The 15,930-nt window shown below is 38.6% G+C and overlaps 1 protein-coding gene across 5 annotated transcripts in view; it reads left to right on the top strand.

Annotated features, from left to right (window-relative positions):
* Window positions 1-15,930, top strand: part of PEX5L (peroxisomal biogenesis factor 5 like) — a 266,941-nt gene that overhangs the window by 60,967 nt on the left and 190,044 nt on the right. The window contains exons 1-3 of one of the 5 annotated variants that reach the window (XM_049881845.1): window positions 5,870-6,205; window positions 6,869-7,090; window positions 8,631-8,702. The exons of 3 other annotated variants lie outside the window; for them this stretch is intronic. In XM_049881845.1, coding sequence (XP_049737802.1) covers window positions 6,998-7,090; window positions 8,631-8,702 — 165 coding nt within the window. In that variant the 5' untranslated portion in view covers window positions 5,870-6,205; window positions 6,869-6,997. Of the gene's footprint in view, window positions 1-5,869; window positions 6,206-6,868; window positions 7,091-8,630; window positions 8,703-15,930 lie in introns of those variants that run through there. One more of the 5 variants, XM_049881863.1, reaches the window with a different exon arrangement.

Genomic DNA, 15,930 nt, shown 5'->3' on the forward strand with positions numbered 1-15,930 from the left:
CCTTTCAGGAAGTACCATATGAGCAGAAACCAATGGTACTGAAGGAAGATGTCCAAGCTACACTGAAGACATTGGCAAAAAACAAGGCTCCAGTAAATGACAGAATACCAATGAGATGTTTCAACAAATGGACACAGCGCTTGAAGTACTCACTGCTCTATGCCAAGAAATTTGGAAGACAGTTACATGGCCAATTGACTGGAAGAGATCTATATTTATGCCTATTCCCAAGAAAGGTGATCCAACCAAATGCAGAAATTATCGAACAATATCATTAATATCACACACAAGTAAAATTTGGCTGAAGATCGTTCAAAAGCGGCTGCAGTAGTATATTGACAGAGAACTGCCAGCAGTTCAAGCCAGAGTCAGAAGAGGACACAGAACCAGGGATATCATTGCTGATGTCAGATGAATCCTAGCTGAAATCAGAGAATACCAGCAAGATGTTTACCTGTGTTTTATTGACTATGCTAAGGCATTCAGCTGTGTGGATCATAACAAATTATGGATAACATTTCAAAGAATGGGAATTCCAGAACATTTAATTGTGCTCATGAGGAACCTTTACATAGATCAAGAGGCAATTGTTCGAACAGAACAAGGGGATACTGCATGGTTTAAAGTCAGGAAATGTGTGTGTCAGGGTTGTATCCTTTCGCCATATCTATTCAATCTGTATGCTGAGCAAATAATCCGAGAAGCTGGACTATATGAGGAAGAACCAGGCATCAGGATTGAAGGAAGACTCATTAACAACCTGTGTTATGCAGACGACACAACCTTGCTTGCTGAAAGTGAAGAGGACTTGAAGCACTTACTAATGAAGATCAAAGACCACAGCCTTCAGTATGGATTGCACCTCAACATAAAGAACAAAAATCCTCACAACTGGACCAACGAGCAACATCATGATAAATGGAAAAAAGATTGAGGTTGTCAAGGATTTCATTTTACTTGGATCCACAATCAACAGCCATGGAAGCATCAGTCAAGAAATCAAAAGACACATTGCATTGGGTAAACCTGCTGCAAAGAACGTCTTTAAAGTGTTAAAAAGCAAAGATGTCACCTTGAAGACTAAGGTGTGCCCGACCCAAGCCATGATATTTTCAATTGCATCATATGCATGTAAAAGCTGGATGGATGAATAAGGAAGACCGAGGAAGAATTGATGCCTTTGAATTGTGGTCTTGGCAAAGAATATTGAATATACCATGGACTGCCAAAAGAACAAACAGATCTGTCTTAGAAGAAGTACAGTCAGAATGCTCCTTAGAGGCAAGGATGGCAAGACTATATCTCACATACTTTGGACATGTTATCAGGAGGGATCAGTCCCTGGAGAAGGACATCATGCTTGGTAAAGTAGAAGGTCAGCAAAGAAGAGGAAGACCCTCAATGAGTTGGATTGACGCAGTGGCTGCAACAATGGGCTTAAGCATAACAATGATTGTGAGAATGGCGCAGAACCAGGCAGTGTTTCATTCTGTTGTACATAGGGTCGCTAAGAGTCAGAACCAACTCAATTGCACCTAACGACAACAACAGTTAGACGGACATGCAATAATGCAAATCTAATACAAAGCTAGAGGTAGAATCTTGGTGGCGAGTATACAGGCAGTCACTGTAAAATTGTTTTAACTTTGCATATGTTTGAAACTTTTCATAATAAAATATTGGAAAAGATACCTGTTGAAGGCACATATTTAAAACTGAATCTGTATACTTAAGAAAGTGACACTGCAGAACATTGGGTGATCATAGTGGACATTAAAAACCAAAACCAAACCCAGTGCCATCGAGTCGATTCCAACTCATAGCGACCCTATAGGACAGAGTAGAACTGCCCCATAGAGTTTCCAAGAAGCACCTGGCGGATTCGAACTGCTGACCCTTTGGTTAGCGCCGTAACACTTAACCACTACACCACCAAGGTTTCTTAGTGGACATTATGTTGGAAATTTTTTACCTTTGAAAACCTGTAGAAAATAGAAAATATTTTTAAGAAACTTTATAAATTCTTCCAGTTATTATCTTACATGCCTAAAGCCAAATGAAGATAGAACAACTAGCTTTAAGGAAGGACTTCCATGTCATGTGAAAATTGTATTCTGGGTCAAGACATTTTATTATCTAACTAGTAACTGGAATATCTATTTTCCCAATTAGAATTAGCCTTAAATGCTAAAAATTACCAAAAATCTGTACATATATGAATGACTTAAAACACGACTTAAAGTACTACAATGTATTTGTTGTCCTTATATTCTTTTTTTTCACCCAGCAGTGTACCTCAAGAACTGAATTATATTGATCCATGTCTGGCCCCAAACTGAAAAAGTGCCTCCTGTGGCTGTTTTGTTTTACTGGAAAAAAAAAAAAAAATACCACACAATAGTGAACATCTCTTAAAAAGAAAGAAAAAAAAAAGGCAGTTCTTGAAAAATGGCATACTTTACAAGTTCCTCTACAAAGAATTCTAACAACGGCCTTTTCTGTTTTTCTTCAGAAAGTTAGTGTCCCCCATATGTAAGCAAAATAAAAGATCTGAAATTGTCCTTTCAACTGGCAGGGTGTTACTTTCTATTAAAAAAAAGGGCTGTTCAGGCTTACATCCTAAACAAGGGAAGCTGTCAAACTCTTCGTCCAGGCCATTCGGGGGAAACTCATCCTTCCCTTCACTTCCTGCTTTCTTTCTTCATTGATTCTTTGGTTCATTCGCAATGGTGTGTGTGGCTGTGCTGATGCTGAGGAGCTTTAAAAAAAAGAGGTGGCATGGGACCAAAATACTGTCAAAGAACTGAGAAGCTTAATATTACAAGGGAGAGTCAAGGGGAAAGGGGCATATTAAATGCAATAAACAAAACATGCATTCTGCCATTCTCCCACTATTGCCACAAGGGACACAAGCAATAACTGTAGTATGAATCTCAACATTAAAAAAAAAAAAAAAGCCTTTTATTCCTCCAGAAACATAATAAAGGAAGGGTACAACTATGGCCCAGTCTTTCTTTCTGCAAAGCAGACTTTAAATGAGTTTTTTTTCTATGGCAGTTTTATGGATCTTTAAAGCAACCATACTTGGTTTACTTATTTTTTCTTATTATACAAGAAATTTACTCTCGTGTCAAAAAGATTCCTAAGTAAAAAGAGAAAAGCATAGATCATGCGTAACTCCATCTTCCAGAGAAAAATACTTCTAATATTTAGTATATTCCCTTCAGACATTTTTCTATAAATATACTTAGACATACATTTGGAAAGAGAAACATTTGGTTTTTCTCCAAAGGGGTTTTTTTCTTCCTTTCTTGTTTCATCAATTATTCCCTCTCCCTCTCTGGTAACCGTGTTTTCATGTTTTTTACTAGTTCCTTCTCCTTGAACTATAACCAAAAACCAAACCAAACCCATTGCCATCAGGCCTATTCCAACTCAGAGGGATCCTGTAGGGCAGAGTAGAACCGCATCATAGGGTTTCCAAAGAGCGGCTGGTGGATTGAAATTGCGGCCTTTTGGTTAGCAGCCCAGCTCTTAACCACTGTGCCACCAGGGCTCCCCTTGAGCTATAAAACATGTTTAGTACCTTTACACATGGGACTGGGGTGGGGGGAAACTCTGGTAAATTTCCTGATGCTCTTTCCCCGGATTGTCTTCCCACTTGCACTTTTGCTGCTTCTTTTCCTTTTCATTCAAGGTTTTCTAGAGGAAAATAAGTCTTTTCTTGCATCCCCACTCCCTTATCTCCAACGTGTTCATTCATTTAGTATAACCTGGTTTCCATCTTCATCACTTCTTCAGTGCCTATAGTAACTGATGACTTCCCAAATGCCAACCAACTACAGGGAAAGTTTGCAGATCCTGCACTTACTTAATCTGTCATCAGCCTTTGATGCTGTCTAGCTCCCTTCCTCTGACTGCATTCTCCTGGTTCTCCTCCTAGCCCTGTGACCACTCCTACTCATTCTCTGGCACTGGTTTTTTTTTTCTTTCACCCATTCTTTAAACATAACTATTCCCTAGGACTCAGGTCTTTGTCCTTATTTTTTCCATCTCTACATGTTCTTCTTTAATGAGCTCATCCACTTCTGCAATTTTAATTACCCCTGAATCCATAGCACCCTCCCCTTACCTTTCTTCTTAGATATAGGCAAGATATCCTAATGGCTGTCTGGATCTGTTCACTTGAATGAGCTTTTCAAGGACACCACGACTCAGCAACCTAACACTGAGCATATTATTTCCCTTCTCTGTCTTCCTTCTCATTGATGCTCTTTTCAGTTGGTGGCAACATCATTTAGTAGTTGAAATAGTGTAAATAAATAGCACAAATTTTTTAAAATACTTAATAAAAACTTGACCATGAAAAGGAGTAATATTTATATTTATTTTGACATCTGTAGTCAATCACACACTGCATTTGGGACTAATTCATAGAGTTAGCTCTAAGAAAGGGTTACTAGAGAATTCAGTAATTAGGAATCCATTGGTGACCGTCAAGAACACAATTACAGTAAATTGCAACCTGATTGCAATTGGCTTAGAAGTGAACAGAAAGTAGGAACTGTAGACCACTCTTTCAAGTTTGACAGTGAAGAGATAAGAGAGATTAGGTGAATGTCTCTAGGAAAAGCAGATATGAGGAAATCATCTTTTAGGGCAGAAGAAAAGAGAATAGGAATTCAATACTGACCACCATGAAGAAGACTGTAAGAAGGTCTTTTCTTCTTGTAGCCGTATTATGTATTCTGCATGCGGCATTTGCTTTAATAAATACATATCTACCGTATGTCCTTCAGGAGCCCTGGTGGTGCAATGGTTAAGAGCTCAGATGCCAACCAAAAGGTCGGCAGTTTGAATTTACCAACCACTCCTTGGAAACCCTGTGGGGCAGTTCTACTTTGTCCTGTAGGGTCGCTATGAGTCAGAATTGACTCGATGACAATGGTTTTTTTGTTTTTTTTTTTTTTTTGGTAATGTCATTCATTATTACAATATTGAATAAATAACAAGAAAAAAATTTCTTGAAATATTTATATGTAATCTTCACCATTTACATCTATTTTTACATGAGACAAAAATTGCAATTGAAGCTAATTTGTACAATTAGCTAAATCAAGTGTCCCTTTTCCCTTTCGAGATTTCCACTATATGTTCCATTCCTAATGACTGTGAAGAATCCTTTTAATTCAACCCATGTATAACTAATGTGTTTCAATTAGAACTCTTACTTTTTAATAAACCTTTATTCTGAGATGAACATAGGTGGCTTCATTTTTCAGATTTGTATCCCATTAGTTCATACAGTTCAGGTTTTGTTGTTACTTACTTGCAAAATTTTCCTTATCTAAAACACTCTATGTCTGTGGTCATAATATTCTGTTTTCCTGTACAGTTTCCAAGTCCAATGGTTTACTTAATTCAAGTGAATAAACCCACGTTTCTGTTCAACTTTTGTGGGAGAGAGAAGTAGGAAGTAGATAGGGCTAAGGAGAGAGGGTGGAATGTCCACAGAGAGAAAGGTTACTAGTTCAGGTTCAATATCCTTAAGAAAACTACAGTGGAGAATCTGATTTAAGGGTGTTAAAAAGCTATCAGCACTAAGGAAGTATATTTCACTGGTGCAGGTAGTTCTTCAGGGTACTCAGAGTGGTGTGGGGAAGATGGAGAGAGACTGCCCTTGGGGTTTCAGGGATAGAACACCTATATCCTGAGCTGAAAGCTTCTTACAGAGTGAGAAGTCAGGGATGATAACTATTTCCTCTCTCTCCCTCAATTCTCCCACCTGAAACTCCTCATCCTTTCAGCTCCCTCCCCAGCTGCACTTCAATGAGTGAGGCACCAAATCTACCCTAAGCAGGCAGCATACTAAAGTGGGGACCTAGAGGGCCTAACTTACTGCCTCAGTTTAAATGCTCAGCTCCAGAGTCTCCCCAGGGAGAGGGAGGAGCACAGGAAGTGATGACCCTCTGGCTTCTCCTCCCACAGAAGCCCTGCCCCCTCACGCTTGGACAGTGGGGAGGTAGCTTTCTTTCTCCTACCTAGTTCAGCCCTTTGGTTTCTGTGAGAGACCACCACCAGAAGCTGTGGAGTTGCTTTTTGTACATGACAAAAGCGCATAGATAGAGGACAGGGATTTCTGGCTGGGAGGAGGGAGGAGAACTGAAGATCCCTGCCCGGAGTGGCTGATCTAGCAGTCAAAGTGGTAAGCTGAGTACTTGAAAGAGGATTATGCTCGCACTAGAAATAAGCAGTGAGTGAATACCGTGCTGGTTTAGAAAAGGATTGCTCCCCCTGGGGTAATGGGGCAAACTAGGAAATATTGCTTAATTATGGGGTAAAACTGTAAGACTTCTGGCTCTGTGTACTGTTGTGATGTGGAAACTAGGGACTTAAGTACAAAATCAGAGCTCTAAATGTCTCTCCCACTCTTGGAAAATCCCAACTTTTACTCGCAGTAGTAGGGGACATAATTTCCTTCCCCGACCTAGCCTCTTCCTCCGAAAATGTACTAAGGAATTGGCATTCAATTGGAGAAGTGGAATTTGGTATCGGCAGAAGCTGAAATCTCGAATTGTGAATGCTGACATTGTTCTATTAGCAGTGATTGCCAAGAAAGCCAGGGTGGGGGTGGTTAGAAAGGGAGAAAATCAAGAGCTTTTATGACAAGGAGGCTGAGTAGTTCATATGCATGGGATGAGCTACAAAAATTTATACAATTAATAATAAATTTTTTTTAAAAAAAACATTAAACTGGAAGAGTAGTCAGGGAGCACAGAAGTGCTTAGATAAAAATTATTAGGAAAAGAAGAAACTTTAGTTTCAATGATTTTGTGTGCTAGCCCAAAATTTCACAATGTTTACAAAGTCAAGGCGGTGATGCAGGGAAGCTTCAATCATTGTACATCATAAATACTGTTACCGGGCAAGAGCTGTGGTTCCCTGGTCAGCAAGTCCTGGCAATGAAGTCACTGCCGCTGGTGCAGAGAATTCTGGGATGTCTGACAGTGAAATGGATGGAAGGACCCACATTCCATCTCTACTCACTGTCCTTTTGTCCAGAAACCGGGTCATGCAAATGAGCTACTTGGTACGTATACAGATCAATATCTGGAAAGGCATTTCTAAATGTTTTGCATTAGAGGGTCTCTGGACAATACCTTATGGCAAACAATGGGCTAAAAAGATACAAAAGCAAAGTGATAGGAAGGAAGTAGTTTTGATCAAAACCAACCTGGTCATTTTTGTTTTCCATCAATCCTGAAATGGAACCTCAAATGAGGACAAGAATAATAATACAAAGAAATACTGTGGCCATCTGTTCTGTTCTAAGTGGTTAGATTCATTAATATATGAATGAGAAGTGGAGTTTTATTTGTGCATCCTAACACCTGAAGATTGAGAAATCTCTTTATTACAATAAAACACAAAAATAGGAGGCATGCCTATTGGCGGGTGGGGTGTGTGTGTAAACCAGTTCTGGAATGTTATGGGGGGGGGGGAAATGAGAACTTCTGTCCCGCAGTGTAAAGATTTATGTCATGTTAGCTGAAGGATGTCCTTCTTCCCTCAAAAAGGTTAGGATCCTGATATGACACAGTAAATCAATGTATAAGAAATACTTTTTAATTACCTTAATTCTGATTGATACAGTTAGTACTCAGAAGTGAGAGTTATTTTTTAAAAAAGTAATAACCTTGTACTACAGGTAACTGTGTAAGAATTTTTCTTTTCCATTTGTTGCTGGTCCTTTACAGAGGTACTTTGGTTTCTGAAATTATGAAGAAGCAACATGACATTTCTGGTATTCCCAGCACCCATTGCATTGGGAATTAAATATATATATGTATACTCAGACGTATCATCTTTCTCTTGTAGCACAACAGGAAAATGGTTGTCACGGCCTATGTCCTTTTCTGACTTAAGAACTTATAATACAGATTTTGCTATGTGGGAGATAGCTGGGAATGATCACTGAGGCAAAAATAGAAAAAAGCAAAATGCCAAAACATATATTTTAAAAGATTGTCTGTAATCTTCCAATGTTCCAAAACTTCCTAATTTTGGAAATTGTTTTATTTATCTTTTTTAAATTATTTCAAAATTGTTTTTCAAATGTTAATTTCCATCTGATTTATAACCAAATGTAGTAAATATGAAGATTTATTATATGAGTTATAGAATACGTCTCCTATTTTAAGAATATATATGGTATTAAAACAAGAGCATTTGATAGTTCTAGTCAAGCATGGTATAATTACTAAATGCAATTTCAGTGTTTAAAAAAAAAATGTGCTCGGACTCTTCAAGGAATTGCTTATTTATCCCAAAGTATTAAAGAATGTTTTCTGAAACTACAGAATTGAAAAGCAAAGCGTAAGGATATTCAGAAAAGGATTAAAAGCGTAATTCTGTTGGGAGAGGCTAACTAGAAATACTTAATGATTTATTATAAGCCAGTGGTATGATAATAAAAACTTCTGCTGGTATACATGAGAGACTGACGTAAAGCATGATGCACTATGACTTGTGAACAAAGCTAAGACTTTTATCTTTAAAGAGTATTAAGTGGGAATTAAGATTATTAATGGAAAGAAACTAAATGATCATTTAAAATTATTCTTTCAAAGAAAAGTAAAGAAAAAGGATATGGAAAACTAAGCAGTGATGAAGACCTCGAAATAATTGTTGATCAAAAGGAGGTAAGTGATCACTTACATACATTTTCTACTGTTCACTGTAGATTTTTGACCACTGCAGCCCTTTGAGTGTCCAGCCCTTGCCTGGCAGCTGAATTAGCCTGTCTGAATGAGCCCTGCGTAATGAGATAGATTTTAAGAACAGCTAAGCCTCCCCATATGACTCCTCTGATCACTGACTTCTGCATGATGTAAACATGTATGTTCTGTATGTATAGAATGATGTAAAATTAAGCTAGAACAACATAAGAGAATTTTTGGAAAACTAAAGACCCCACTTGTAAAATGAGTCGAAACAACAATGATAATTTGGTTAGAATTTTTTTTTAAGAGACTTAAACAAAAACAAGAAAGTATATTATTTTAAATATGAGAAACACTACAACTAGTATATCTTATAAAACAATGAATACCGTTTTGGGGGATGGGGAAGAAGATGGAAGACTGTGGAAAACAGAGGAGTTTAGAACATATCTACACATATTGCCCAATTTAATTTCTCAGATGGTCTCCAGTAAATTTAGAGATGATTTTAAAAACAAAAAGAGGAGCCTATTTAATAGTCTTTAGCACTGGCTGTAATTTGAGAAACATCTAGCTTGGGTTTTATATGGGCGCATAAGGTGAAATGAAAACTGCTTAATGGACCATACAGTGACAGACCAGGTAATGGAAGGTGTCCAGCCCAGGCCACTGAATTGCCATTCACCCCTAATATCTGCATTAATTATCAGAGAGACAAGATAACTGCACATGTATTTAATGTGAAGTGGCACAGATCTGAGGGAGATTTAAGCCTACATACAGATAGAGAATTCAAAGGGACCTATGCAGATAAAGAGGTTAGAAAGAAAGCGGTAAATTACAGAGAAAAACAAAAATAAAAAAACGTTGCCATGGAGTCTATTCCAACTCATGACAACCCTACAGGACGGAGCAGAACTTCCCCATGGGGTTTCCAAGGAGCAGCTGGTGGATTCAAACTGCCGACCTTTTGGTTAACAGCTGAGCTCTGAACCACTGCGCCACCAGGGCTGCAAGTTCCAGAGAGGGAAGCTGAATTTGGATAACTTCCTAGCCACACAGTTTGTTTTGGGTCATGGCGATTGCAGGAACCGTTGCGTTTATTTCTGAAAGAAGGAAAATGACCATCAGGAGGTAGCAACCAGAAATAGTTGGCTCAGAAACTTGCTTGTTAGGTCTGGCATAATTGAGGAAGCTGAAGTGGTCTTTGGGGGAAAAGTGGCCAAACAAAAACATCCCCACAAGAGTGGAGAATGTATTGGTCTTATGTGGTTCACTCAGACTACCTCTGAGATTCATCATTCTACTGCTCTTGAGTAAAAGAGGAGATCTAACCCTGTATTCCAGCTACCTAGTGCCAGATTGTCAGTTTAATTAGTAAGGTAAGTGGGCTGCAGCTCAAGTGCTCTGCTGGCCTATTAATGATCATTATGCCAGATTAATTACTTTGAGCGTGTGAACTACACCTTATACTGGTCTGGCTGTAGACTGGGATTCTGATTAAAGGACTGGACCCACCTGGCGAGTGACCTAATAAAATGCAATTGAGAATATTACAAGAAAACACACGCACACACATTTCTTTATGAAATGAAATGAAAATTTTGTTGTTTTTTTAAATTTCCTCGTCATGTAGAAGGTGAATTCTTACTCATTTTTTTACTTCTTTAGTATTTACCTACCCTAGAGCTTTCTTCTTTCTTTTTCTTTTTGCCTAAAGCTTTTCATTTTAACAAAATTTTGACGTTCGGAAAAAAAAACTATAAAATTATATATTGAGATCTTTGGAGTGGAAAGACCAAGGGAAGTTTTGTTTTGTTTTTTTCTCATGGTACCTTTAACAAAACTTATAGTGTTGTGCCTAAGCACAGTTCTTTAACTGTTAAGAAATCTTAAGAGAATTAACTTTCCTGCTTCTTCAGAAAATAACATTTTCCTTACCTGGATCTAAATAGGAGTAGATTCGATTTTCCCAGAGTCATTTTGCCTCCACAGCTGTCAGATTTCTTCAGGTGCTGTTGCACCAGTTTGCAGCAGTTGGCAGTGCCCCAGCTTTCTGAGTCATTCATGTCAAAACATGCTTCAAAGATGAGTAATTAGGAATATGAGTTGGCTTTGGTGTTTGCTGTTGGCAGGAAGAGTAAACCTTCCTTTTGGGGGGAGGTTTATTTGGTGTTGATGTTATGAGCAAATCACAGGTTGAAACAATGATAATGTTGATACCTACAAGTAAAATATTTGGGAAAACATTCTAATTAGTCTTTATAATACTGCAAAAAATTATTCCTAAATTTAAGAGATCAACAAAATAAAAAGGGATGTGTGTGTATGTATACATGTGTGTAGAAAAATGCTTGTTTTCCAGATTTGGAATATTCATTTTATATATAAAATATGTTTTAAAATTATATATAAAATTTATATCTATAATTTATTTATAGATATATAATTTATGTATATATAAATTTATTTATATATATATACATATAAAATTTTAAATCCTGTAGTATAATATGCTGTTTTGGCAGGAATCTTTATGTTCAATTTATCCTTCCTGTATCTTTTCAGAAACATGGTAGCAATTTATTAGTCAATCTTCATATAATTGCTAATAGCTTTTCAGTAAGTGATACCAAAAGAAGACCTAAAAAAGATAAATAAAATAATCAGAGTGCTGTGTCAGTCAGAAGTCTACTAATCTAATTAAATCTGAATTTATCGATGAATTCAGAAGCTGTCAATGGACAAATGCCGTGAAGCGATCTGGGCCTTTATCGGTCATGGGATCCACAAGTTTCCTACTTCCAGGAAGCCCACAGTCCTGCTTATATAAGCACATTAATAACAGACACAGCACAGAGTATGTGGATTTTGTTCCCCCTGGCTGCCCGCATTCAAAGGGGTGAAAGGTGATTTTTGTGTTACTGCAACACGAAAAAAGTAATTTGGGGAATATGTAAGGTTTTATTATTGAAAAGCAATATTGTGCCTCTGTGAAATTTTATTGGCAAAATTTATTTGGGATACATATAAAAAACATTCCAGAGAACCCTTAAATTAATGTTGATGTCCTAAAGTAATTCGCATTGTCGTCCTGTCAAATTTCCACTCATAGTGACTCTACAGGGTAGACTAGAGCTGCCCCATAGGGTTTCCCAGGAGCGGCTGGTTGGTTCCAACTGCTGACCTTTCAGTTAGCAGCTGAGTGCTTAACCCTGTACCACCAGGGCCCTTTTTCCTACGGTAACAAGTGCCATATAATATGTATACACACACACATTCGTTTAAATGTAAATGCATCATATTGGCACCAGAGTCTGTCTTTTCTACCAGAAATCTCTAGATTTTAAACTTCATGGGTACCAAGTTAATCAAAGGGAACATATCGAGTTAAAATTTTAATGTCTCTAAACTTCAGATATTTTGAATTCTATAGTTGGCTTTCTAGAGTGAACATTAAAAGAGAAATTTAAAATATATATATTTTGGATCATCTTTATTATTTATGAAAATACTTCTTTCCTGATTTGGCCAGGAGTGGGGGAATCTTGATCAGGAATAGGTTTCAGGTACACACGAGTTTCTGTTTGAAGTTACTGAGATTTCAGGGTGGGAGTTAGAGTGGGGGAGGTGGTCAGGTACCTTGAGTAAGGGATTAAAAACATTAGCTACATCGAATAAATAATAAATTGTTTTTATTTTAAATTAATATTTTTAATTAAAGTCAGGTTAATTCAAGGCTTATATTGTGCTGTACTTAGATAGCTTTCCTTCTAATACGTTTTCAAATTCTGAGTAGACATAAAGAAGGTAACAAAGGCTGACACAAAATTTTACAGTATTGTGTGTTTTATAAAGAAGGATACACTCACAGGTCCAAGCATTTCAAAACTGGGATAAACAGTTTGTCATGGATCTGCCTGATTGAGGACCTAAAGTCTGATCCAAACTCTGAGAGGCTTCTGCGTTTCCTGTGCCATAAGGTAGGGAAACGGCTGGTTATGAGGGACCAGAGTGTATGTAGGTTGGAGCAGTGGTCCTCAAACTTTGCTGCCTCAGAATTCTGACTCTCTTTAGGTCCGGGGTGGGGCTGAAGGATTTGCCTTTCTCTAAGACCTCAGTTGCTGCTAGGCTGACAGTACCACACTTTGAAAGCACTCAGAGAAAATAATTATTTCAATTCTAAAAGGTAAAAAACATATGTGGCTTGTGACAAATTTGACATTCTTGAACTGGGCATTTTCTGGCAATTCATAAACTAGACTTCCTATATATCCAGTGCAACCATGCTGAAAACAGTAAGAAAATCACAGCCACTTACAACCAAAATATGCTTTTAAAGACCCAGGCTTGCATCTTGGCTGGATTCCACTTGGTAGCCTTGTGGTCTTGAACCTGCCTGACCTCAGTTGCCTTATTTGTAAAATAATACACTCTGCTTTTCCCACCTAATAGAGATAAAATATGTGAAAGCCATAAATCATTGTACCGTCTTAATTAGCTAGTCATCATCACTCATCCCACAATTTGGCAAACGTAAAAATTGAGATCTGGAAAGATGAAGGGAGTTGCTTGGAGTCCCTGGCTAAGTACAGGTGGAGCACTGCAAGCCAGTCCTCCCTCCAAAGGTCTGTGCCAAAGTTCTGTGTCACCTCACACAGCCGTCTGCAGCTGCCCATTTCTGGTCATCCCAGGGAGTCCCTGAGTGGTGCAAATGGTTAACATACTCAGGTGCTGACAGAAAGGTTGAAGGTTTGAGTCCACCCAAAGGAACCTCATAAGAAAGGCCTGATGATCTACATCTGTAAAATTAGTCATTGAAGCTAATGGAGCACAGTTCCTATGGAGCACAGTTCCACCTGACACACATGGGGTTGCCATGAGTCAGAATCAACTTGACGGCGACTGGTTGGTCATCCCAGATATGGGTCTTAAGAAGCTGTTTCGTTTAAGTGTTCTAATTATGTGAAGTCAGCCTCTGCTAGGAGGTCAACACTTACTTATCGAACCCTCACAGGGATAAGCTTTCCCACATCACTCCTTAACTGTTTACTTCCCTCTTGGCCTGTATGACTTTTTCAGGAGAACCGTGCCCTTCACAGCAAATGTATACAAAGTTAGTGCTAAAGAGTGGTTGCTGCCATCCACTCACCTCTCCCCTCCTTGCGCAGACTCCTTGCGGAAGGTCTCTACCAGTCATGAGAAGCACCAGACACTTTCCTCAGCCCAAAACCTTCCCAAGAGTCTGCTTAAACTTGCCAGAGAAGCCTGAGCAGAAAGCAACAGAAACCAGAACATCCGAGATTTTCTCCTAAAGAGAGAGACAAAGTAGAGCCACCCCTTGTGTTTCCAGTAGCGTGTCTGCACTTGAGTAAGATCACAATTCTGTCCTAGTGGACATTAGGTGAGTGGGTCCTAAAAGGGAAAATACAGGCCAACATGAAATAAAAACAGAAGAACAAGAAAAACAGATCAATGGGAAGAGCGGCCCAGTCCCTCTGGTACTAACAGACAGTGTGGTCACACCACCTAGATCTAATTGGCCAGCTTAAGCCTCAGGTTCCTGAATGGTAAAAAGAATGAGGATAATGGATGTCACTGCCTTATTTTACTTAGCCCATCTGGCCAGTGCTTTCTGTGCCCTATCAGTGTGGTGACTTAAATATAATTCAGATCATATTTATCTCTGGGGACGCTAACAAAGGATGAGACGCTGTCTCTCAGTGTCATGTGTAATGCTCTCCCTGGGCACTTTCTTGGAACTCTGTATTTGGTCAGCAAAAATAGAAACCCAATTTCAACCTTCTAAAATGTCAAATGATTTGTTACAAATATATTTATCACAAAAAAAAAAAAACCCATGAGATGTCACTATGCAGCTATTAAAACCAAACCCAAACCCACTGCCATCGAGTTGATGGCAACTCATGGCTACCCGATGTATTGCAGGATAGAACTGCTTCGTAGGGTTTTCTTGGCTGTAAACTTTACAGAAGCAGGTCGCCAGGTCTCTCTTTGGCGACACTGCTGGGTGAGTTCAAACTGCCAGCGTTTCAGTTAGGTAGTCAAGCACACTGTTTGTGCCACCAAGGGACCTTATACAACCATTAGAACGGTTAAAAAAGAAAAAGATAGATCATATTTAAAAAAAAAAAAAAAACAAAGAGGAACAGAGACCCCTGTATAGAGTTGCAGAAAAGAAAAAACCTGTTCAGCCTGGAGACTCAAAGGACAAAGCACATTATGCAGCTGTGATTGCTCTCATTGCGATCACAGCAGATGTAGGCTCATTAGCGTTTTCCTCAGGAAAGACTGACAGATGAGAGATGGTTTGATGGAAAAAAAAGAAGCTGTATCTATTTGTGATATGAGAGGCTGGAGCTATTCAAATGTTCTATCTGAAATCGGCGTTGGAGTAAACAGAGATGCACCCATCCTGTCTGTGAAGCTGTTTATCATCAGTAAATATTGTACAAGGAAAGGTTTTCCATTAGATAAAACAGAAAAGTTACTGGAATAAAAGAATGATAGCTCTGTATTTTGTTTCTAAGTATTCTCTATTTGTGGCAAGTGATAGAGAAAAAAATTGAGTTACTAGTGATTTGGAAAAATATCACAGTAATGTGAGGTATGTTACTTTATATTTTCCTCAAAAAGTAGTACAATGGTAAGTTTGTTTTTTATTTGTTTAACTCATTTCAGTTTAGTGTACTGGTCGGGGGAGGCAATAGAGGGGAAGTAGACCTGGCATCTTAACTTCAGAATCTTCTGGTAAGTTTTCAGGTCAGAAAATGTAGACGCCAAGCTTCACACTTTAGACATCATACATCCACTGATGTAGGAGTCTGTTGTCCAAGTATTGGCTTTGCCACTTACTAAAGCAGAAGTCCTTGGAGTAAGCCTTTTAAGTTCTCTGAGTTTCAGTTTCTTCATCTGTAAAATGGAATGATATCACCTGGCTCAGAGGTGTATTTTAAGGCTCAAATGGGGATGCTCCCCTAGAGAGCTGCTTGTCTAGCTCACTGCCTGTGGTCACAGCCAGAACTAGAACCCTGGGCTGCTGCTGCTTTGTCTGACACGTTGTCCACCAGTCGTAGCTCAAGCTTCCTGGATGTCAAGTTGGAAACAGTAGTTGCCTCACAACATTTGTTATTCCCACTGATTTAATATTAAGCATTCTGCATACCTTCTGTAGGACACTACTAGA

The sequence above is a fragment of the Elephas maximus genome, chromosome 1 (genome assembly GCF_024166365.1).
Source record: "Elephas maximus indicus isolate mEleMax1 chromosome 1, mEleMax1 primary haplotype, whole genome shotgun sequence".
NCBI classification, from domain to species: Eukaryota; Metazoa; Chordata; class Mammalia; order Proboscidea; family Elephantidae; genus Elephas; species Elephas maximus.